This window comes from Sprattus sprattus, assembly GCF_963457725.1.
Source record: "Sprattus sprattus genome assembly, chromosome: 4".
In the NCBI taxonomy this organism is placed as follows: Eukaryota; Metazoa; Chordata; class Actinopteri; order Clupeiformes; family Clupeidae; genus Sprattus; species Sprattus sprattus.
Genome location: NC_137923.1, coordinates 29,955,747 through 29,980,771, shown reverse-complemented (window position 1 = coordinate 29,980,771; position 25,025 = coordinate 29,955,747). Strand labels below are relative to the sequence as shown.

The following is a 25,025-nucleotide window of genomic DNA, read 5'->3' as shown; positions in this document are numbered from 1 at the left end:
GCTCCCTCGCAGACCCAACACAGACGTAAAACTATACACCTTCCCTCAAGGTGGGGAGGAGAGACTATGCCTGGAATGCACCTGACCTCCAAGGAAAAATACTTTTTAGGTGAGGGGATCAGCAAGACGCAGTCTTCTTTTTCATTTATCTTTGAGTTTGGGCTTTTTTTCATTTTGACCTATATCGAAAACAACACCAGTGTAGTGTGCGGTCCAGCCTGTCTACGCACTGGTGTATGTTTAGGTTAACGGGGGAAGTAACTCAACTGAGAGTGATGAAAGGGACACGAGCCTGTGGTACCGCCACCTTTCCAATCCCAGCATCCCCACCCAGCTGGAGGTCAGAGAGGTCAGGCCCCTGGTCGAACTGGCAAGAGTGCAGAAGCGGTCTGCATTATACATGTGTGTGCTTCTGATATTACTGCTGAAACATATATCGGTGAGTGAGTATTCTTACTGCCTCCTTAATGGGAGAGATTCAAAGTTCACTTGGATATGTTTACTGTTATATTATGTAAATGTTTTCTTTTCTCATTTTTTGACTTTTATAAGATTTCTTCATTGTCAATGGGTTTCTCTCTTTTCAAGGCAACGATGTTGTACATTGTGTCTTGAAGAAGACCAACCCATCTGAAATGTTCCTCAGATATCTTTGTTGAATGGTCTTAGGGGTAGCAAATGTTTATTAAATGCTATAATCCTGAGAACAGTATCTTTATTGTAAATGTCTCTTGGGGGAACCACAGCATTTGTATAGTATAGTATATTGTGCACTATATGTGATGAGCTCTAGGGGCCATTCTTACAGATATGACATAGGGGCCCCTGTGCTTGACAATGGGCTCATCAGCATCATCATCATACTTAGCAAACACCCATTGTGCATTCTCTGAGGTTTTTATCAGAGTTGGCACTTTGTTTACATCCTCAGCCTGTATAGAAAAACAGGGTCAAAATAACCACTAATGTAGGCACGTAATGGGTTGCTACGTCAGGGGCCGGGATAAGAGAGAGGTAAAACACTGGCTTCACAAACAGTCATATTCTACAGCTAATTTACAGTCATTGAGGTAAACAGACGTAGTTGTATCTCTGTAGGGAATAATTGTTTGTTTCCATGTTGTCCTGCCCTCATAATAACGTTTCCGGGTTTTTCAACTCAATTCTGCTTCCAGTTCTATTGTTTTTATCCCTAGTGGAAATTCAGTTGAAAAATTCAGAAGTTTCCCTTTAAACTCCCAGTCTTTAAAATTCTCATGTTAGATCCTTGAGAAACATAGTTTGCCAGGGTAAAACATTTTCATTTAAGTTGTTCTAGGTGTTTGGCTGGTGAGCCGCCAAATTAGTTTGGAACAAGCATGAGAAACATGAAGAAAAAAAAAACTTGTCATAAAGAGGAGTTTCTTTAAAGGAGTCAAACGTTCCAATTAAAATGCAAAGTAATCCAATAGCTCATGTAGCAAAGCATGACTGATGGGTTTATATTCCAGGCATCACATGAAGGATATCTACCCTCCCTGTCTGCAGGTTCCTTTGGAGAAAGGCACCAGGTAGTTTTCCACAAAACTCACTTTTCACTTCATACAACAGTCTGTTCATGTGCTTCACTTTAAACGCACTCTGCCAGAGAGGACGCAATGATGCTTAAATAAGGGGTTAGTCTTCATATCATAAAGGTCAGGGGTGAAAGGTCAAATGTCAAGTATTGATTAGGACTGCACCAATCCTGCTTCCTGGTCTTCATAATAAACAACCAACAAATCGATAAAGAGGCCATTCTGAAGATTTGTATCACTTCTTTAGCATACTCTTCAGGTCTTTCTGAGGTCACTTTTAAAAGTATTTTTGAGGTCAATTCTGCAACCATGTGAGTGAGCTCAGAGAGTAAAGCGAATAGATTCTCAAACAAAAGGGTTTGGAGAAAATGTAGTCTTCTGGCGGATAGAAAAATTAATACAAGCTTTATTTGCTACAAATCAACAGTCTCCTCATCCACAAGCACTCATTCTATACAAAATCATTTGTTAACATTATTTCAATGTTATGGTGAAAGCACTTACAACTGACAAATTTAATTAGAAAGGCCTGTTATACAATCTCTCATCGGCCATGGATTTTGGCTGCATTTCTTATACGGTGGTATGTTGAGTCCTCAAGCATGATGTTGGTTCCTTCAATGTCGATAATTATTCTTAAACTCATAAAGAATCACCAGGGGCTCAGCTGAAATGCTATTCCAGAGGCATATATGGACCATATTAATATGAAGGTCTTCACTGACCTGGCGAGTTCAGGTTTTATACATTGGCCATTGACTGAACAAGGAGCAAGGCAGCAGCACACGTTATGTATGACAGCATCCACTAATGGCGGTTTCACACTGCCTCCCCATCAAGTTTGTAACAATTATTCAGGTTACAGACTGCAAACAGTTGCTCTCACAAACCCACAGCAGGACCTTTTTCCGACATTTGATGATTGTAGTGTTTGTGCTAAAGAGACAGTTATGCTGACGCCAGTCTCTACGAGAAAAATAGATGTGGGATAGATATGGCCATAGAATGCTCTTTGTCATTGTTAGGAAGCACAAGTTATTGACAGGTTGTCAATCCTACCAACGTTTCTGGCGGAAAAGAAAGACATAGAAAGAAAAACATGGATAAGGTGGAGATATTTCACAGCTTTGCTTTGCCAGGGGTCATCTGCAGGCTCTGGAGTTTCATGGCCATTCCCATATTTCCGGTGATCTTCAATTTTCCTTGGAAAAATGCCTTTGGATTAAATGAGACGTTGATTAGGACAATACTAAGATGTGTATAATATGATAATAACTACAACACAGTTTGTGATGAACAAATGTACATAGATTGAAGAGGGACCCATTTATAACATTTACCACATTGCCATTGCCATAGCAAAAAGAAAGGATAAAGATAAAGAAATGGCATTTGTAATAGGTATACATTTTTTTTTTAAAAAGACAGACTACACTTAGATTACATTTCTGACATTCTGAAATTGTAGGAGAGCAAAAAGGAAAATCAGTGAACGACGGGAACCAGGGCTGCTTTTAACTCCCTTTATATTGAAATGGCAGTGCGTTGAACACCCTGTTGTGTTACACAATGCATCGAGAAGGCCAGAGAAATGCTTTTCAAAGGATTCCCGTAGCTCGATAAAACTTGAGTGTGTCCACTGCACTCTATATAGGGTGGGGTTTATATCCATGTCACCATTGATTGGGTAACCTTCCCACCCACCAAAGAAGAAAAAAATACCTCAAAGTTTTATTCACAGTTTTATTCAACCCCCCACACCGCTGTACACCGTTTTTCAGATTGAACGAGCCCCTCTCACCCCCATCATCTAGTGCATGCCGATGCCTATGCCCCAGCTGGACAATCGGAGCAAGAACACAGTGTGACGACTGACTGAAGCCTGGTCAGAAGTAGTCAAGCAGGACAGACCTAATTTTTCCTACCAATGTTTATTACAATGACCATTCCTATTTTGTTTCTATCCAGTCAAGTTTAATGACTTCTTACATGGTCAGTTAATAAAGAATGCAGTGACAAAGCCCCAGGGATTAATTCAACAGTTGTAGAACTTTCATTGAAAAGCATTTCCTGCTTTGTGGTTTTGATGAATGGCAAGTCAGAATGAACCAAATCGGCAAACAGACTTCCCCCCCTGGGTATTGTCTAAATAATCCTCGTAAAGACTCAGGCCTCCGACATTCATCAGTCATGATGACAGAAAGCCTCTATCAGATGTGTTAATCGAATTATCGTCAAGACTAAGTCTGCATAAACAGGACTATCTGTCTCAGATATTGGCAAGTGGTGAAAATTCAATTACATTTCAAGTTAGAGGCTGGTGATAAACTGACACTTCACGTGGCCAGTTAACACACGGCTTTAACTGCTTCGTGCTTTAAGACTTCTCACAGCAAGCCAACCAGTCTCTCTGCTGACCTTACCCGCCCCCCACAGCTTTCCAAGGCATTCTTTGAAATGGTACTGAACACTTACGGTCTGTGGATTCATTTTCCCTGTCATCAGGGCTAGAAGGTCTTCATCTGCCATGGCAATAGTACAATCCGATTTTTTATCTGAGAGAGAGAGAGAGAGAGACTACATCACTTCAATACTTCAAAACATGAGTGGGCAGTTGGAGAGGACACATTGTTTATATTTCACTGGAACTCAAAGACATCCCTTTGGCTCTTATGCTCATTTCCAATGTTCATTATTGTATTTTGGGGGTCTAGTAGAATAGATATTAAGTGGGGAAAATAATTATTTGACCCCCTGCCGATTTTGCAAGTTTGGCCACAAAGTTACAAAAGCCCAAAGAACATGCCAGATGGAGAAGCACTCTCTGAAGACAGGAGCTCTATCAAAGCGTTTCAGACAGAGGGGGAATAGAGATGTTCAATCTGAGAAAAATAATGTGGATCATTGAAGCATCTACAGTGGGGAAAATAAGTATTTGAACCCCTGCCGATTTCGCAAGTTTGCCCACTTGCAAAGAAATGTGTGATCTATAATTGCAATGGTAGGTCTATTTTAACAGTGAGAGAATACTGAGAGACTATCAACAAAAACATCCAGAAAACTTCATTTTATAACATTTATGAATTGATTTGCATTTGTTGCGGCAAATAAGTATTTGACCCCTACCAAACAGCAAGAATTCTGGCTCCCACAGACCAGTTATGTGCCCACAAGGCACACAGATTAGTCCTCATTAGGCCTAACAAGGTTCACCTGCTCTCCACTGGTGACGTGTATAAAAGGATTGGAGGGGGAAGAATGCTGAATATGACCCCAAAAACACCATCCCCACCATCAAGCATGGCGGTGGAAACATTATGCTTTGAGGCTGTTTCTCTGCCAAGGGTACAGGACGAGTCCACTGCATCGAGGGGACTATGGATGGGGCCACGTACCGTGGAATATTGGGCTTGAACCTCTTTCCCTCCCAATGAAAACACAACCTTAAGGATTTGGAGAGGAGTGGACCAAAATCGCTCCTGAGATGTGTGTAAACCTGGTGACCAACTACAAGAAACGTCTGATATCTGTGCTTGCCAACAAGGGTTTCTCCACCAAGTACTTAGTCATGTTTTGCTTAGGGGTTCAAATACTTATTTGCCGCAACAAATGCAAATCAATTCATAACTGTTATAAAATGCCGTTTTCTGGATGTTTTTGTTGATATTCTGGCTCTCACTGTTAAAATAGACCTACCATTGCAATAATAGATCACACATTTCTTTGCAAGTTGGCCAACTTGCAAAATCGGCAGGGGTTCAAATACTTATTTTCCCCACTGTAGATGGTTCAATGATCCACACTACTTTTCTCAGATTGAACATCTCTATTCCCTCTCTGTCTGTAACGCTTTGATAGAGCTCCTGTCTTCAGAGAGTGGTTCTGCAAGGGGAGAGTAACTCCATCTGGCATGTTCTTTGGGCTTTGTAACTTTGCAGATCATTTACATGCAAAGAGTTATCAAACACACTAAAGGAAAGAAGGCACAATTAGAGAAGCTGCTATTCAAACATGCTGACATATGTCATGTCATTCCCTTCCATTGTCAATGGAAACATGTGTTTAGCCATGTGCAACTGTCATGACTGCTGATATATACTGTACGGGCATTTCTGTATCTGCAAGGCTGTGATGAATCGATTCTTCACGGTTGTCGATCGATCCTATTCCAAGTTTCAAATACAAACAAGGTCTTCAATTGATTACAGAGAGCCTTGGCATAGTATGAACTATGAGAACGGGTAATTGATCACAGAGAGCCTTGGCATAGTATGAACTATGAGAACGGGTAATTGCCTGTGAAGATAATCGCTTTCTCCTGCTGAAGGAGCGCAGCAGTGATGTAGCCAGAAAGTAAACAACAGCAGAGACCCTTCCCATGGGTAGTGTCAGGCAAAAGCAAACGCTCTCTAATGTTCAACATTAGTAATGGATAAAAGAGGTCCTCACATCCACCCACTCCATGCTTTTGTTATTGCCATCAAATTGTGATGTTCCAAGAAACAGAAAAAAAGAGCTCAGGCGCTTGCCGCCCATTCTCTCGCCCACATTCAGTCAGGCTGATGGCCAAAGCAATCTTAGCTCAGCACGAGTGACGAGCCGTTCGCCCACTGTTGCTGACCTGCATCATTGGTCACAGAGCCTTTGCCATTTTTCACGTCCACGACCCACAGAGCCTCCTCCCCTCCTGGGCCGCCCTTCACCTTGAAGGCGAAGACGCCGCCGATCTTCTTCACCAACTGCTCCCCTTCCTGCCAAGATGAGACGTGGACATACAATATGGCCTCATGGCTGCATGCAGATGACACTGGACTATTACGGAGGTGGCCGCAAAATTGCAATGTTACAAATTGATTGATTCCAACAGATGTTTCTACTGCAGAACTGGAGTAATTTAATTTTGTTTTTCTGTCCTTCCCCTTTGCAGAATGAGACACAAAAATGTATTATCCAAAACATGAGACTATGGTTCACTCTGGGTACCTCTTCTAGTTTGTTGCCAATCTCTTTGAAGACGGCACTAGCCTTGAAGCCATCCAGGTTACTGGCTGCACTGGTGAGCAGTGCTCCAATCTGAGGCCTGAAGAGAAGAGGGTGAGCACATGTTTAGGTTATCACATGGAGAGAGACATTCACAGCTACAGAACGTATGTTTTCACCCTCGTCCAAAGGTCCGCAAAATAACCTATAGCACCCTTTAAGAGACAGGATACCACTAAAACTTTGTTTGCCATTAAAACTCCTTTCTGACTGAAATATACAGTGCCACTTTAAAGTATGTGAACCCCTTGACCACTTAGGAGTTTTCTGTTGTTTTACCATGATTTTTCATTTTTTTCATCACCAATTTTCCATAGAAGGAATGTCAGGTTTATGTTTATCATTAGCATGTACTTTTTTTAGAGGGAATTGTTTGAGTAGCCAAAAGACTACATGAAACACAGAATTAGTCCATTTCAAAAGTAAGTGAACCCCCAGCTGAATTGGTAAAGTCAAGCAGGTAACAGATTCAGTGAAACTTATTTGGGTGCTTAATTAGTCAATTAAGCAAACCGATCATCTGAGACATCCTTAGGGAAAGGTTTGCGCAACACAGATTAAAAGAGAGAGGAAACCAACCAAACTACTGTAGTGCCAAGGTGTACCCACACAGATCAACAATGCCGAAAGGAAACGAGAAATCCGAGAACATCAGGAAGAAGGTTCTGACAGCCCATCAGTCTTGGGAAAGCTATAAGACCATCTCCAAAAGATTCCAGCTCCATCCATCCATCCAAGACAAATCATTTAGAAATGGAGGGCATTCAACATGACCGCATCGCTGCCTAGAAGTGGACGCCCATCAAGACCATCACCAAGAAGCACCAGAAGAAGAATAAATCAGGCAAAAGTCAACCCACACATCACTTCTAAAGAGTTTCAGACCTCTCTGGCAGCATCTGGGGTAAACGAACATGGGTCTACAATCAGACGAAAATTGAATAGACATGACATTCATGATCGGGTTGCTAGAAGGAAGCCTCTGCTCTCAAGAAAGAACAAAACTGCCCGTTTCAACTTTGCCCAAGAGCACTTGGATAAACCAAAGGCCTTCTGGAAGTCCCTTCTTTGGACAGATGAGTCCGAGATAGAATTATTTTGTCAAGATCAAAACCAACAATTTTCGTCTGATTGTAGACCCATGTACATTTACCCCAGATGCTGCCAGAGAGGTCCGAAACTCTTTAGAGGTGATGTGTGGGTTGACTTTTACCTGATTTATTCTTTTTCTGGTGCTTCTTGGTGATAGTCTTGATGGGCGTCCACTTCTAGGCAGAGATGCGGTCATGTTGAATGCCCTCCATTTCAAAATGATTTGTCTTGGATGGATGGATGGAGCTGGAATCGTTTGGAGATGGTCTTATAGCTTTCCCAAGACTGATGGGCTGTCAGTACCTTCTTCCTTATGTTCTCGGATATCTCGTTTCCTCTCTGCATTGTTGATCTGTGTGGGTACACCTTGGCACTACAGTAGTTTGGTTGGTTCCCTCTCTCTTTTAATCTGTGTTGCCCAAACCTTTCCCTAAGGATGTCTCAGATGATCGGTTTGCTCAATTGACTAATTAATCACCCAAATAAGTTGCACTGAATCTGTTACCTGCTAGACTTTATCAATTCAGCTGGGGGTTCACTTACTTTTGAAATGGACTAATTCCATGTTTCATGTAATTTTTTGGGTACTCAAACAATTTCCTCTAAACAAGTACATGCAAATGATAAACATGAACCTGACATTTCATCTATGGAAAATTGGTGATAAAAAAATGAAAAATCATGGTAAAACACCAGAAAACGCTTAAGTGCTCAAAGGGTTCACATACTTTCAAGTGGCACTGTACATCCATACATACATTTATCTCCGCCTTTCTATGGACTCTGAACACATATAGTTCAGTTTAGCTCAATGTTTGGGACGCATAACGTCAATGATGTGTTGACTCTGCAGAATGACCTAGGTCATACACAGACACATACGAATACAGTCTTCTGACAATGGTTAACTGACACGTCTGTGTAAAGAACACTATGTCTCCAGGCAAAAGCAATGATTTGATGGTGCATCTGCCAAATTAAGAGAAAAAAATTGAATAATAAAAAACAAAAAAACTCATACAGTTCTAAAACCGATTTTTAGCACGGTTACATGAGTTCATTAGTCCTTCACACAATTATAACTTCATGACTATCAAATTATAATAATGGTGAGTGTTTTCTTTGACCTCTTTCTGGCTTTCTGTACAGAGCTATCAGAACACTATCAGTGTCAGGCAACCAATTAAACACATCATACCAACCGCACACACAAATACCCATACCAGTTAGAGAATGGGCAAATCTAAGACTTGGCCTAACCCTTGGGCAGTTGGGTGGCTGAAAGGGTTAGGGTTAGGGTTAGAACTGACCGTGTATCCTGAGAGAATCCCATCCTGTAGAGTGTCACCACCACGGCTCCTCCGAGGCCGATGTTGTGCTGCAGAGCCACCTTTGCCCCCGGCACCTGCCTCTGCTCAGCCTCTCCCCTCAGCTGCCAGCACAGCTCCGCACACTGCGCCAGGCCTAGCCAATCAATCACAGAGAGCGATAGAGACAGAGAGAGAGAGAGAGAGAGAGAGAAAGAAAGAAAGAGAAGAAAAAGAGAAAGCGGGAATAAGGCATGAAGGCGTAATCATAAAACTTACTAGCCTGTCTACTTTCCATTGCTGCAGTGTCTTGTGAATACCGCCACAAACAAATTACATCTATTGACCCACAGTTGCTGAAGCACCTCACACCCTGACATATCCATAATCTGGAGCGGACCAGCTCCTCTGTGACCGCTGAATCTTGGCTAATCCACTTTAATAGGCTTTCTGCGTGGAAATAAGGGTCTTAGGGTAAGGACCTTGGTGTGGGGATGGGTCCATGCAGAGTTGTCAATTTTTCATGGATGTGGTGAGCGTGGTGGATTATGGGGATGTGGTTCTTGACCTGGCTATGATTAAGGAATGTGAACCAGGATCAGGCTGACTGACTGTTCTCAGACCAAGAAAATAAGAGTGAAAAATCTGCCTTTGAATCTTCACAGTAGCAAATCTTCTGAAAGCAGCACTGCATAAGTCTAAATGTATATCTGTGTTATAGGCTGCCTTATTCGAACTCCTAGCAAACATTGAAGTTGTAAATAAACCTGATTGGACAATTGCGTTCATGTGTCCTAGGATCGATGTGGAATAAGAGTCATGCCTTCACCCAACTGTGGTGGGGATTTTCAATATTGTGGTGGACTGATGGTTTAAGACTCATGTCCATGTGGCATGTGGTCACAAGCAAGTACAACAACTCTTAAATCAAATTAGACCCTTTACAAGCAGACCCTGAAAACTCTAGACCAGAAACTTCTCAGCTATCACCACTGGCATATAACAACAAAGTATAACTTATTCAAATTTGACAGTTTCTTAGTTTTTAGACGCCCGTCTCATTTTTTAAATATTACATGGGCTGGCACCTCCACCATTAAATGAGTTTATAAAGCTGAAGGATGGCAATGGCTTGGCAACTAGGGAAGTCACCAGGGGAGACTGTGTTATACAGTTGAAACACAATACGTTTGGACAGACAGTCTTCTATTTCCGGTGCATTTACATTTTTGGGGAAATGTTTATGAATGAACACTGTCCCTTTTCAAATAAACGCATAAATAAATAAATGTAAAACAAGTCATTTAATACACTCAAATAGCTCCCACCCCCGTCTCTCTAAACGCAGCCAGCTAGGAGGTCAAATGTGAACACTCAGAGTAGTGGGGACTTCACACTTGTGTCACCTTAAGACTCATTGAACTACTCTCCCAGCCAGCTGGAGTTAATTACCCCTCTGGCCACGCCAGCAGCTGGTAGGATGAGAGACTGGGGGGGGGGGGGGGGGGGCAACTGTGCTCTGGTGATCCCTGGTGGTGATAGATGGTACTGGCACCAGAACACTTCATGTTTCTCTAAACATTGGGTCTCATGCAGGAAGCAATACACAAACAAATGTCCTCTTATTTTGGCTTGTATCCACGATTTGCTTTTATTTTGTTAGTACCCTTTGATTTGTGGGATTTACAAATGTTTTCTTATTTGTGCTCGTCTCTTAGGTAAGAGAACATTTTGGACAGCACTCTAACCAAAAAAACATCTAGTTTTCACAGCCCACAAATTGTTTGTCCAACGCGAGGAAACATAAGTTTTAAAACATTAAAAACCTTATAAATGTCATAAAATCAAATGTACACACACGTTTACTTTCTTGTAGCTGTAAAGCTGACAGAAGGTTGATTTCACTAGTGCTGATTTCACTTCTTCTCATCCTTCCTACTTTCCTAAAAGACCTGATGTAATTCCCCATGAAACAGAGGTCACTCTATGGCTGGGGTCAAAGGTTAAAAGGTTAAAAAGGATGTCAGCGGCTCACCTGTGGCCCCGAGGGGATGACCTTTGGAGATGAGGCCTCCGCTGGGATTCACCACCCACTTGCCCCCATAGGTGTTGTCTCCACTATCAATGAGTTCCCCTGCCTTCCCTGCAAATGAAAGAGACAGGCTCATCAGACATGTCTCACAACTCCACCTTAAAACAAACACAGACATGTCACTGAGGTACTCTACAATCCATACTTTAGTTTTTCTTATTTGAATATTTAGCTGGAAGGGACACATCAATGTACACACCCTCTGCGCACAGGCCTAGGGCTTCATACGTGATGAGCTCATTGGCCGAGAAGCAGTCATGAAGCTCAATGACGTCCACATCCGAGGGCGTCAGTCCGGCCGTCTCAAAGCACTTCCTAGCTGCTTGCTGTGTCATGTCATAACCCACCTGTAGGGGAGGATTGGCACAGACAGGATGGACTCGAATTCGGGCCGTATAACAGCAGGGCATTCACACTGTTGCACTAACATGGACATGCTGCAAAGCAGGCTGTAGGGGTGTGGCCAAAGACACTAAGTGGACTGAAGTTAATTAGTGGAAGGTTTGGTTAAAGGCGACCAACAGCATTGATGAGCAGTCCCTTTCAACTGAATGCGTCAGACTAAAGTACAATGTAAGAAGATGGCAAAAGCGCTGCAGGTTCTGGATGGTGTCGCCAGGAGAACTTTTACAAGGAACAAACTGAATAGAACATAAAATGTCCAAACATGCGTAATGTGATACATAGTCAATTGAATCTCCATTTGCAAAATGGAGCACATTTGCAACTTTTGAGCAAGCTAATGAACCAAAACATGTATAGCTTCCATCTTTGATGAAATGTTAAATGTTTCTGCAGTCATTCTGGCACCTGCTGAGTGCAACTTGGGAGAGCAGACGAGGTCTATTATCTACAGAAATAAATGTTTTCGGATGAGGCTACTTTCACTCCTTTCATGTGAAAGAATGATCTTTAGCTATTGTATTCAATGTTAATCAGATTAAAATGTTATCCTTTACATTGCTTCTTAATGATGAATTATTCTTAAACTGTAGGCTATATGGTGCAGTCGGTGCATCCAGAACCCCAGCAGAACCGGACAGGTGAGTGAATGCCTGTTTAGCTAAGCACTGGATGAACAGGAGAGAGTGGACATATGAAGGTTATCATTTGTGTAACATGAGGCATATGTGCAGATATACTGATAAGAGATATCCTAGAGACAGGGTGAGAACCTAATGCGGAACAGGCAACAGCTGCAGTGACCAGTAAGCTGCATGAATGCCAGCTATGTTTATGTTGATGAATTTGAACACCTGGACCAACTTGAATGCAATCTCTCTCTGCATTCCATTACGGCCAAAGAAATAAATGGTCAGAGAAGAATTAGTCACCAAGCCAATATCCAAGGCTTCGCGGAAGGTTTCATTTATTACCATATTTTGATATCCCACCCAGGCAGATAAGGCCGTTTCGGTCAGCTGTTTTGCCGGTCAAAATAGGGCCTTTTATGTACTATTTTATCCCCTTCAGGATGCCAAGACAGGCTACAAACAAGCTAATAGCCAAGTAAAGAACTGTATTCATAAGCGAAAAACTAAAACAATTAGCTGAGTCCTTTCTTCCATTGGCATATAACTGGCACCAGTCAGTTACTAAGACGTCACTCACAAAATACTAATATGGAAACTGTGACTGTGATAACTGTGATTTACTCATCCAAACTGCCCCACAAAGGTACTAGACAACCTGCATGTGCTTGAATGGGTGTTCACTAGGCCGAGGTCTGCCCGAGTACACCTGTGGCTCTCACCATTTTCAGGCAGCTGTTCTCCTCAAAGGTGGAGGCTGTGTCCGTCACCATCTCCTGGGCAATGATCTCCACCGCTTTGTTTTCCAGACCATGTTGCCTAACAAAGTCCTCACTGGCCAAGATGGCTGCTCCTGCACCATCTGATGTTGGGCTGTGAAGATGAATGAACCCCTTTACAATTAAGTATACTAGAACCTCTCACTAAAATTAGTAAGTAAGTAATAGCAAAGTGCCTGAAAGCTTTAAATGTTACATGGACCTGCAAGGATACTTTTTAAGCATACTAATTGTTCTACATACAAGTATTTGTGCTATTTGTGTATTTAAGAAAACAAAATATTTTTTACAGTATGACGTTATGAAGGACATGACACAATTGTAGGAAAACTGAGCTTTAAAGGAAGTTTATCCTTTTTTTTCCAAAGACACGACCTGTCATATGACGATTATCTTATCAGTGAACCTTGAGATTTTGAAACATTTCATAACACCATTCATGCTCATTCTTCAAGCACAAAAATGCCCTTGATTTCAAAGACAGGGAGCCAGTTACAAACTGACACTGTCACTACCTCAACTCATCTGTTATCTAACACTTTCCTGCACCAATTTTAATTCATAGTTACTTGTTATATAACTGCAAGGTTTGTGGACGATGAGGTATCCTTACCAACACTGAAGTAGGGTGAGGAAATCGAATACTTTTCTGGACTGCATCACTTGTTCTAGACTGTACTCGTCACGGAACTGAGAGTACCTGTAACAAAGGTCAGAGTTCAAACACACACTCAAGGTTTTTTTAAAAAGTCTATCTCTGTCTAAAGGTGCATTCATGTGGTGTCGGAATAATCGGAATAATGACTTTCTGACAGGTAAAGTTCATATGCCCATCCCCTCAAGTCGGAACAACTCGAAAAAGTAGGCAAAAATGTTGGTACACAACTTGCTGTAACACCTTTGAGGGCATGTCGCCAATTTATAGTCCACTACCGTGTCCAAGCCATTTACATGAGACAGTGGCAAATGCTACAGGGTTGTCACTTGCAAGCTGTATGTCCATTTCTTACAAGTGCCCGACACAATACAAAAAGTTTTCATCATCAATGTGCATGTTAAAAATTATGAATACGTCATAGCTCACTTGATCCTTCTTCCCTGCTTTCAGGGCTACCACTAAGAACAAAAATTAAGGCAGTCTCTTCCTATATCAAGGGGCCATTTTCCCCACATTAAGGAGTTTCAGGGAGAAATATGAGAAATGTAAGAGGATTGTAACACTCAAATGACTTATGAGAACTTCGTTTCTTAGTCAATGTATGCAACACTCCAAAATAATTGCCCATTTTGGAGGTGAGGGGTAAAGAACTCACGGGTTGTTGGTTGAATGCTTATGATTTTTCCAAGCAATTTTGGCAAAGTGTTCAGGTTTAGTGCCTGCAACATACCAAAATGAAATGTCAATGCCTTGAATTATGAATAAAATCTGTATAAACATGAGAGATTGTCTTGGATAAGTCTAAAATTGTGATTGACATAGAATGCAACCGAAACACAACAGTGGACAAACACAAGTGTTTAGAAACATACACAAACATGGACGCAAAAAAAAAATAAAAAAAATGTAAATGGTTCCTCCACTTTCAATATGTATAAACATATCAAGACCTAAGGCGATCAAAAGGTTTGTGTTCAATGGCTCTCTTTCCAAACTTCTGAACCAATCAGACCCAGCCGTCTCTCTTACCGTACTTCTCCATGTGCTCCCGGCCAGCATTGCCAAACATCTGTGGGGCAAATGGTGCTGCCGCCATCCCGTAGCGATTGATCATGACCTCCATGTGCTTGTCCATTGGATTTGTCCTGTCCATGTACTGCATGAAGAGAGCGTCTATGAGACTAGCATCTTATATTTTACATGGGATTTCACATTCAAATCAACTCAACAACACATTAATGCATCACATGAGGACAGTCATGGTCTGTGCCATGTTACAAACATGTACCTTTGAGGACAGAGAACCCCTCTCCATCTTCTCAAAGCCAAGGGCGAGCACACAATCAGCAAGACCTAACAGGAACACAGGAAAGGAACACATGTGGAGACCTGTCAAGCTCTCTCAGGCGGGTTCACATTCCATATTTTGTGGAATTCACTTTATGGGAAGACTGGAGGAAGATCTAAAATATTGTCTACAAATTCAATTTTAAACTACTCTTGACATAGTAAATGAATCCTATACAATGCAGAGCGAGAGAAGAGTTTGATAGAGTCACTGTGATTAAAAACAAACAAGCAGCTGAATCATTGAATGAGTCCATGACTACAAATTCGAATTGTTAGTGTTATGGACCCCACAAAAAGTGGCTTAAAAACCTGAATGTGACATTAGTCATGTCAAACTTGATAAACCTCAAAGTGGTACATTCGTTCATTTCACATATTTTCACAGCTGTCTAAACATCAGTGCATTAACAGTGAGGGCAAGCAGTGATCTCTCACCTCCCTGGATTAACTGGCGAGCCATGAACAGCGCTGTGGAGCCAGTGGAGCAGTTGTTGTTCACATTGATGATGGGGATGCCTGACAGACCCAGGCTGTGGTAGATAGCCCGCTGGCCACATGTAGAGTCACCTACCAAATAGATAGAAATGGAAATAAATAGAAATAGAAATACAGATGGAGAAAGGCAAGTTTAATCGTCGGCATGTGAGCACAGATGCGTGTATCCTTACGCTGAGTGCCAAATAAGAGATTACAGATCTATGCCATTTGCATATAGTCTCCCAGACTTCACGTCACAACTTCTTCCATTATAAGGTATTCAACTGAAATGTATTTAGAAGCAAATGTACACGAAAAACATCACAAAGATAAGTACAGGGTATCCTACCATAGACGTAGCCCACACAGGCCTGTTCTATTGCACTGTAGGGGATTCCGGCGTCTGCTAGGGCCTTTTCACCTGCAGTTTAAAAACAACAGAACAAACCATTTCAGATATCTGTTCGTTGGATTCATTTATCCATGTATTCTTACCATGATTTGTAGAAGATTACCTTACCTGCTTCTTTAACCATTTCAGGGTAATCAAAGTCTATCAGCCCGGGCTTCTCAAACTGGAAAGAGATCCTAACATTACTGCCATACAAATGTATGTTGAAGTATCCATTTGACTTTACAGACTGGAAGCAAAAACAAACTCCTAAAAGGTACCATGTGTAGTTTGTGGTGGCATCTTTTAGTAGAAATGGAATATAGTATTCATAATTATGGATCCCTTTAAGGATTATGGTAACATGTTCAGTACAATTGCTTATAAGTATTTTTGCTTTTTAAAACACCACAAACAGCTATCTAGACTTCTTAGGAATATAAGAAAAGAACTGATTTGAGAAAATTCTTATAAATTGAACTGTGACTGGCTTTATAACTGTTGCCGTAATGGAGCCTGCTTGGCATGGATAGGATGGGCAAGTTTCTTCAACTCTTTTTTCGGATGTAACCATGCTAGCTGGAAATGTGAGACAGTTCTGGCAGGGTTCTAGCCTGGTGACACCAGCCTACGTATTGGAGTCACAGGCTGGTAATGGCCAGGCTAGCAGGGTTCTACTGTGAGCACAAGCAAACTGGTCCACATTAAAACATCATTAAGGCCATAGTTGGGAAGATGCACCAGAGTGTGGTTCTGTCCACCTGTATGATTTCTCAGCAGTTCACCATTTGAGGGCGCTCTTGCACTACTAAATTAAATGTATTGCTTGATAGTGGTGAACCATGACCTACTAACAGAAATCAAACCTTGAACTTTGAATTCCGATAAGCTGTAAAAGCAGTATTGTCAATATATGTACAATTCTTGTAGAGCACGTTGATAAATGAATGATTGCTCAAACTATGCCTCGAGGTGGATAACGCTTGTGTGTGTTTTGTAAATATCAGCTAGCTAGAAAGCTAACTTATATTTGTAGCTACTCCATAGCCTTAGCTACTATCTTAGCTCATCATCAGTACAAGATCACCTTGCATAAGGTTTTAAAGTTGAATGTCTTTTCATTGTCATTATCCCACAGGCATCATTGCTGTTTGGCTACATTTCCCAAGCAGTACCAAGCAGTAACTCTGTTCTAGCTAACCAGGTGCCTTGACATATTGTAACTTTACGTACTAGCACATGCCACAACAGGGCAGTCGCACAACGTCAAATAGATATTAGAGAATCTTTATCGAAGTTATCAGCTGGCTAGATTGCCAGCTGTTATTTGCTTCAATGAAAGAAACGCTATGGTCACTACTCACTTGTTGTCATAGCACACAGCAAAATATGAATAGTTAATACTAGCTTTCAGAACACGTTTCTGGACAATTTGCACTGAAACTCAAACTTTGGACAATTTAAGAGAGCCGCAAACAGTCTTAACGTTGTATCTGTTACATTCAGTAACTTACAAGTTCACGTTAGCCAGTTGTCTAGCTATATAGCCGGGGAACAGATAGCAAAGACTTCAGTGTTTTTGTTGTTTTTGGTACAGCTAGCATATAACTGACATTATCAGTGATAGTCCTACCTTTGTCATTCCCACTCCAACGGAGAAAACTCTTTTTAAATTCTTTACTGAAGACATGTTGGAAGTTGCTCAACCACAGCTCAGAAGGGCACAATGACAGCGGGTAGTCGAGGTTGAACCTTAGATAGAGGCTGAAATGAGTACGCCTTTGTTGTGCAACTACACCGTTATGGGTAGCCTGTCATTTTTGACAGACCATGCACAGCTCCTATGTCTACGTGTTATCAATGTTAATATTTGTAATTCGTAGGTTGTCTCATTTTTGCTGTTACCATTATGCCGACTATGTTGAAAACCCAGACACAGTGACAACTTGGATTAACTAAATTAGCGTTAATGTTAGTATGCTAGTAGTAATCATATACAGTTCAGCCCATTCAATAGAGTAGACTATACCAATCTGTAGAGTAACGCAGAGTAACGCAAGAATATTTTCTCCAACTTTATTGTAGATTAAAACATATTGCATCAGCACAACTCATGATTCTTGCAGATTGTCTCTCTTCTTGCTGTTGCTCCCTGCTCCATGTCAAACCAGCATTGACTCATAGACCCCAACATCCTTGCAACAAATGTGGTCTCTGCAATCAACACTTCACAAACTGGTGTGTGACTTCATAGATGCCAACTGATTCTTTGACCTTCTCATCATAGTCTGTCCAATCCTATAACATGAATAGCCAGGTTGTGTTAGTATTGCTGTCAAGATTCAGTTAGCACCACATAAAAAAACACTTATTTTTCAAACATATTTAGCCAGGCACATACAATCTAAACTGTGTATGTAATGTTCTAGTGTATAACCGCAGTGGGGGAAAAAATCGAACTTACTTTCTCCAGGAGGTTGACCTCAGGAAATGGCGTCCCCGACTCTTCTCCCTGTGCAGCAAAGCCAGCCTGGGAAAAACATGGGGATGATGGGGGTGTGTGATGAGTTCACTGTTCACTGGGTTCATGGTCAAGGTGTTGCTGAATGATGTGCAATCTTAAGCGCAAAACAATACAAAAATAAATCAATTTATTATAAGAGTAGAAACATTTTAAATGTAGACTAGTATTCATTTGTGGACCCATCTGACATTGCAGGTTGTGACAGTTGCTCCACATTAACCTATAATAATAATCTTAATAAAAGGTTACTTGTCTTTTTTTGCAGTGGTGTGATACTCAGAAATGAATCACCTGTGGCTGGAAGTCCACTGGCTCCATTCCTCGACATTCAAACTGCACCATGGTTTTAAACGTTTCACTGTCCTCTGCCTACAGTACCAGAGAAAATAATATTGAGACACACCAAATCAACCGTGTAAACATGCTTTCCGTCCCTTATCCAGACATGAGATGGCCAGACTAAACTTTTTTTAAACTTACATTATATGGTGTAATGGTGTCTTTCAGGATATCTACAGGGATCACGTGAATCAAAAGAGAAAGGAGCGTTAGCACAACACCGATCAACAATAGATAGATATCAATATGGTGATATCAATTGCAACTCCACCTACCCAGTTTTAAACAAACATGATTATACATATACATTCAAATGATAGCAGAACACTCTTAACATTAAGTGTATGGCATGCTTGAAAAACAAACAGTATTCATGGATTCCTGTCTGTTTGGATATATCCTAATTTACTGACATTTTTAAATGTAGCAAACTGCGTTGCCTATAAGGACTGCTATAATTGCCACTGCATGGATACTTACCAATTGAGTTTTCTCGCGAACACATCTTGCACTTCTGAACCATACTTGCACTTCCTCGTCCGCCTTTGAGTGGTACACTTTCCTGTGGAGAGAAATGTCACAGGATTTTACAAATACTTCAACTTTCACTGTGCAAAACAACAAAATACATAAGTGGTCAAAGCTTCTGTTAGCAGTATCTTGAATTTCTTAAACCACATAGTTATACATTTAAATGGCTATATTTAGAAGAGACATTAAGAAGGAAAAAGTCAGGCGTTTTCTAGAGAACGGCAATCAGCAATAAAAGCAGTATGTCAGGAAATATCCAAACAGACAGGCATCCCTGAATACTTTCCCTGTGTGTTTTCATGCGCACACACTTAATGTGGCCTGCCATCATGGCCATGTCTGGATGGAAGTTAGCTAGATAGTCCAACCTCACTTACAGCAGCTTTCATTTAACATTATCATTATTCCTGAGCACAAAGTACAAAAGTTTTACTGGTATGAAAACTGATTTTATTTACCATGAGGTTCACATACTGCCATTTGTCTTGGACCTCCCGACAATTTCCACACTTCAGCTTCAGAACAACCGGCGCCAACATGAAATGCATACACATTTCCAGATTTTCTTATGCAGACATTGCTACAATATTTATGCAATATTGCCAATGAGTAGCATGTAGCCTACATTTTACACTTATCAATCGAGTTCAACATTACCTCAAAACTTTTAATGAAGGCAAACAAGTCCAGTGAGGAGTATATAATAAGTGTAGCAAAAGTACCGCTCCTTTGACTAAATCATTATATGTTCTCGGTCACTGCCTACCTAGTAAAAGAAGTATCACAAGGTGTCCTGCTTGCTAAAGAACACAGGATCAGAAAATTCTGAAACCATTCCACATGAAAAGCTGTTGGATTCCAAATGAAGAATGAAGGAGAGATAACAAATTGTCTCGCACAGCAGCAGGTCGTTAAACGTACGACACGGGTGAAGATGGTATTACTTTGGCTGAGGTTGCTAATGTTATAATGAAGTTCTACATGGCATCTTGTTTTCGTTTCAGCTGAGCTGTAAATACAAGCCATACCTTTAAAAACCATCGGAAGTCGTCCCCCTCAGGTCGCACATTTGTGACATTTTCTAAAGTGGCTTTGAATTGCAGCCCAACTTTCTGTATGAAAATAATCAAGGTGATTAATTTCAGGAAAAAACATTACATTTCTCTTGACAGCAAAACCTTTTAGACACACTTACCACCATTTTGAAATCTACAGTTCTATTTACGCGTGCGTGCGCAAACGTGGGCTGTGCGCAAGCGCTGTATGAGTTATTCTGTGTCATTCATTCACTCTGAACTATAAGCCTACAACGCTGCTGAAGTAACAATGGAGAATTCTTTCAACATAATTCGTTTCGCGGGTGAATCTTTCCAGGTGTTTTTATGTAGTTCATACTTAATATAGTGTTTTTTTCCCCCCCTTTAAGTGAACGGATACAGAAAATCTCAACAATGTAATAACAGGCGCGAGTCTGGGAGAGAAAAAAAGAAAATAATGTAGTTGTCAGAAGCAGTCCCAGGCAAAAAAAAAAAGACAGTTTGATGCACGTACATTTCCACCCAATAATCTACATGAAACAGATAAAACAATTTAATGATTAAGTGAAGACAGAAAGAATGATACAAAGTGCAAAATATTTATTTCGCCTTTGAACAAATTATTCATTACAGTTGCCACGAGTATTTGATAGCCTTATTCATTTGGAAATAATTAGATCACTGGTAGTTCATGTGCATGCAGAAATCGATCTGGTACACTTGACAGCACCACCTACCATTTCATATTTTCACAACAAACTCTCCTTAAAAGGCTCACAATTCAATGGAAACTATACGTGAGGTATTTCAGTATGAACAGCGAATAAAAAAAAATTGCAGACGTCCCAGTCTATGAGAGCAAACACTCCATTCTAATAATATTAACCTTCTTATCTGCATGAAAACTCTGCAATACTGACCAGACAATATTTGGCTTTGAGGTCAGCATGACAACACAGATGGCACTTTTCCTCCAAGACAAGGTTGCGTACATGAGCATATTCATATAGGTCCGTCTTATTCAAGTATTTTCCATTCTCTTATTGTCCCAAGTGAAATTTTTGCACATTTTGGGGAAACTCATCAGACAAGGCATTGGAGCAGCTGTAGTTAATAGGTTTAAATGGACTGCAACAGAACAAACGTCCTATTTCCACCCAAACTACCTTGGCTTTTAAAATATGATTGTTAGCATACTACCTTAGCAAAAGTACAAATTTCAGTTAAATCTAGCCTAGCCCTGCCCAGTCTTGAGGCAGAGCACGGTGGTAAATCCCCAACGCAAAACTTTAATCCAAGATTGAATTTAGCTTTGCTTGTTATGATGCATTTTCCAAACACAATAAAGATACAACATTTGGCCCCCTAAGTGTTTTTTTGTTTGTTTTTGTACCCAGTGTTGCAATCAGTTCACAGACACAAACCTCGTTTAACTTACAACACAGGGCAGGGTGCCAGTCACCAGTGCTGGGAGACAAAGCTGGAACTTCAAAAGCCTTACCGCTAACTCTCCTCCAGTCACTTTATTTGTTGATGTAGTTTAAGGCGGGACAAGACACAATGGGAAAGCAGTGAATTCTGACAGATTGCTTCTTCACTCTACCCAGTTCTAATTCCCCCTAATCAGAAAATAAACCGATCACAAAAATACATCTTGCTTAATCCTCATAGGATAGGATCTGTGTTCCATGTCCTTAGGACAAACCCAGAGGAGTTTAACAAACTAGAGGTTTCAACTTTATCATTTTGGGAGTTCACATTTGTCATCACAGCTCTTCTTTGAGACAAAACTTCCCGTAACCACTTTTTTCTAGGTAATTACTCTTTCTTCAACAACTTTGCATTCATAAACAGAAAATACTGTAAAAGCTCTTAGGGAACCAATATCAATACCTAAAATGTTAAACAATACAAATGCATGTCAATGCCGACTAAGGCCATGTCATTTTGCCATGTCCCCTATCCAGAGGCATTGTGCGGTCCTCTTCCTTTAGAAGAGGAGAGACTGAAACGTCAATGGGGCCTGCTGGATTCTGAAGTCCTCCGTTTTCGCGGAGGCACGTGACCATTCATGCAACCGCTCTGGCGTTTGGAGAATCCTCCGTTCAAAATGTCCTGTATGTGCTGCACGATCAAGTTTATTGCCACTGAAAAATGAAAGACAGCTTATACGGGTGCCAGCCATTATTCAATTACATTACACGGCCCACTGTACATATAACACAAGAGACAAGCCTGTTCTTAGTACCTTGTCAATTGCTGAAGAGAACCCCCCCCACCATGTATATGGTTTCACTCAGCTCAAACTATACAGTCATACAGTAGGAAAACAGGTGCATCCTCACCAAGATTGTCTGCTCCCCGGGGGATGATGACATCTGCATATTTCTTTGTCTAGAAACAGTAAATAAGTGACTACATACACAAAACACAACAAACATCTGACTAACAGTAAGCATGAGACAGGTGGCCGTTAGGGAGGAACCCATAAGGTAGCAAACTCACTGGCAGGCAGAACTCTTCAAATGCTGGCTTCACAAAAGTGATATACTGGGTCAGCACTTGCTCGAGGTCTCTGCCACGGTCCTCAATGTCCCTTAAAACTGGCACAAAAGTATACAATGCATACAGTCATAAATGTGTAACACTTTTCCAGTTTCCATTTCAGAGCCATTGCTTCTTCTCGTTTGCATGCAGGTGGTTCTTACCTCTTCGCGAGAGACGAGTGTCAGCATCTGTGTCCACAAAGAGCTTCATCTGGAAGACGTCTCTGATCTCCTGGGAGTAGAATATAAGGATGCCCTCGAACAGCACTACATCGGCTGGGTACAGGGTTACAAACTCATCCTTCCTAAAAATCAGCAATGGAAGACATCTATTCCTTAGAATGGCAAAAATGTGGTGTTAACATCTACCAGCTCAAAGAGTTGAAGGTGTTTGTAAGACCTGGAATGGGTGATGAAGTCATATACTGGAATCTGAACGGTCTTTCCCTGAATGATGTCATGGAGTGTCTTCTTGATGAGCTCATAGTCGAATGCATCTGTCAATGCAATTGGAGATTAAACAAATGTTCAATCAAGTGTATGAGGCATGGCATCTTGCACAATAAAACAAACATATACAGTAAAAATTAAATTACAAAAAATGTTTAAAGAAATATATATAATAAAATCCCAGAACTTCTGAAATGACCGGTCATATTATTATGGTTACCATCAGGTCTTACCTGGGTGGTCAAAGTTGAATTGGCCTTTTAGTGCCTTGGCTTTTTGTTCTGGGGTGAGCTCTTTATAGAAGCTGTCCTGGCTGAGGATGGCCACCTGGCGCTGGTGATGGTCGATCTCATTCTGACCCAGCAGCTCCATAATCTTCTCACACACTGAAGACTTCCAGAGTGAAGCAAAAGTAAATTTCGTTAGTTTTAAATTAGCACGAAAAACGTATAGAGAGCAAGTATATTGCCAAGCAAAGTGTGCCAACTCATGGGGTTAAACAACTCTGGTGTCAACCAACACCTCATTCCATGTAAGGGAATTCCATGGACATGTGGCACAGGTCCAAATGAACTTAACAAAAATGGGGCACCTCAAAGTTTTGGACGACTAAGAGGTCTGTTGTATTACATTAATTTACGTGACTTAAGGCTGGCACTTTAACATTTAATGTCATTTTAGAATATAACACAGATTCGGTACCAACCAATCACAGTGACTACATTATGTCTGTGCCCCATCTTGTAAATATTCAGCATATCTTGTCTTCACAGTTCACACTGAAGAATTCTATTTGCTTCCATTTCCGTAAACGGGTTTAATCACTCTTTAGGCCACCAACGTCATTTCATGAACATTAACGTATACTTCCTCCTCCCAACGTGCTTTCCTGGTAACGTTATCTAGCTAACATTATCCCATACCCCTGACCATATCTGACAGAATATTTGAAGTCGCACGTGTCAATACTCTTATATTATCGCCAGGTGGAGTATAATTTCAGTAAGGAAAGGAAAAAACCAACAAAACAAACATTTAAACTGCGCTTGAAAATCGTGGGGCTGTGTCACTTAGCTTCTAGTCAATGTTAGCTGTCGCTTTGTAATGTTGCCTACTTAGCTAGCGATTCAGCGAAGTTCGTAGCTACTCAACACGTAAACTTTGCCGGGACCGACACCGAGAACTACAACGAATAGTCTATGTGTCTCATTAACTACGTACTAAAGACGTACTACGTACTAAAGACATTCCATGTCAGATGAACTCATAGAAATCATAAATACAGCTGAAAGATGATGCACTGAACGGCCTGCTGATTGAATAACACTGGGATCCAGATTACTGTCTACAACATTTCAAAACCAAATCGCTTCCTCCAAGCAGGGAAGAAAAATTCAAGTTTTGTTAGTCCAAATATAAGTGCTAACCTTGCCACTAGCTGTACCCCCAGATACGCCAATGAGAAAAGGTTGATTGTTTATGTGTCCATTGTCAGAAGACCGAAGCCGTGTTTCACTGTCGCCAGCCATGCTTCCAACTGGGCTTAGCAAACAGTAAGCGCAACCCCTTTATAGTTCCGATGTGGAAGCATGTCGTACTACCCCTCTCCTTCAACGGTCCCCCATCTGACAGTTCTGATTCGGTTATAAATTGCACGTATAAAAACTCAAATTAATAAATATCCAAGTGCCATAAGCATGCATGTGATAGCATTTATTCCATAAATTGACCCAGATGGCTTCATATTTTATATTACGATAACATATTACGATAACATTTCCTAGAGAAGCAGCTGCTACGTCACTTCATCTCAACCTATCAACAT

General features: G+C 41.0%; 3 protein-coding genes across 3 annotated transcripts; all 3 read right to left on the bottom strand.

Moving 5' to 3' along the window:
• Positions 1 to 1,944: 1,944 nt before the first annotated feature.
• Positions 1,945 to 17,536, bottom strand: scp2a (sterol carrier protein 2a). Its single transcript, XM_080836915.1, has 16 exons — positions 17,407 to 17,536; positions 15,903 to 15,957; positions 15,732 to 15,803; positions 15,341 to 15,472; positions 14,844 to 14,908; positions 14,585 to 14,711; positions 14,211 to 14,274; positions 13,511 to 13,597; positions 12,841 to 12,991; positions 11,287 to 11,434; positions 11,031 to 11,138; positions 8,999 to 9,152; positions 6,540 to 6,636; positions 6,178 to 6,307; positions 4,032 to 4,111; positions 1,945 to 2,771 (listed from the first exon to the last, which is right to left on the bottom strand). The coding sequence occupies exons 1-16, from the start codon at positions 17,461 to 17,463 to the stop codon at positions 2,676 to 2,678; spliced, it is 1,623 nt and encodes a 540-aa protein (XP_080693041.1). The 5' UTR covers positions 17,464 to 17,536; the 3' UTR covers positions 1,945 to 2,675.
• Positions 17,537 to 17,850: 314 nt separating this feature from the next.
• On the bottom strand, positions 17,851 to 20,374 carry czib (CXXC motif containing zinc binding protein). Its single transcript, XM_080837781.1, has 8 exons — positions 20,363 to 20,374; positions 20,196 to 20,279; positions 19,626 to 19,682; positions 19,117 to 19,198; positions 18,778 to 18,809; positions 18,589 to 18,666; positions 18,238 to 18,303; positions 17,851 to 18,071 (listed from the first exon to the last, which is right to left on the bottom strand). Exons 1-8 carry the CDS (start codon positions 20,366 to 20,368, stop codon positions 17,994 to 17,996), a joined length of 483 nt encoding a protein of 160 aa, XP_080693907.1. The 5' UTR covers positions 20,369 to 20,374; the 3' UTR covers positions 17,851 to 17,993.
• A 1,327-nt stretch (positions 20,375 to 21,701) lies between these two features.
• On the bottom strand, positions 21,702 to 24,753 carry uck2b (uridine-cytidine kinase 2b). Its single transcript, XM_080836462.1, has 7 exons — positions 24,628 to 24,753; positions 23,434 to 23,593; positions 23,151 to 23,247; positions 22,913 to 23,055; positions 22,710 to 22,807; positions 22,550 to 22,598; positions 21,702 to 22,351 (listed from the first exon to the last, which is right to left on the bottom strand). Exons 1-7 carry the CDS (start codon positions 24,727 to 24,729, stop codon positions 22,218 to 22,220), a joined length of 783 nt encoding a protein of 260 aa, XP_080692588.1. The 5' UTR covers positions 24,730 to 24,753; the 3' UTR covers positions 21,702 to 22,217.
• Between the last annotated feature and the right edge of the window lie 272 nt (positions 24,754 to 25,025).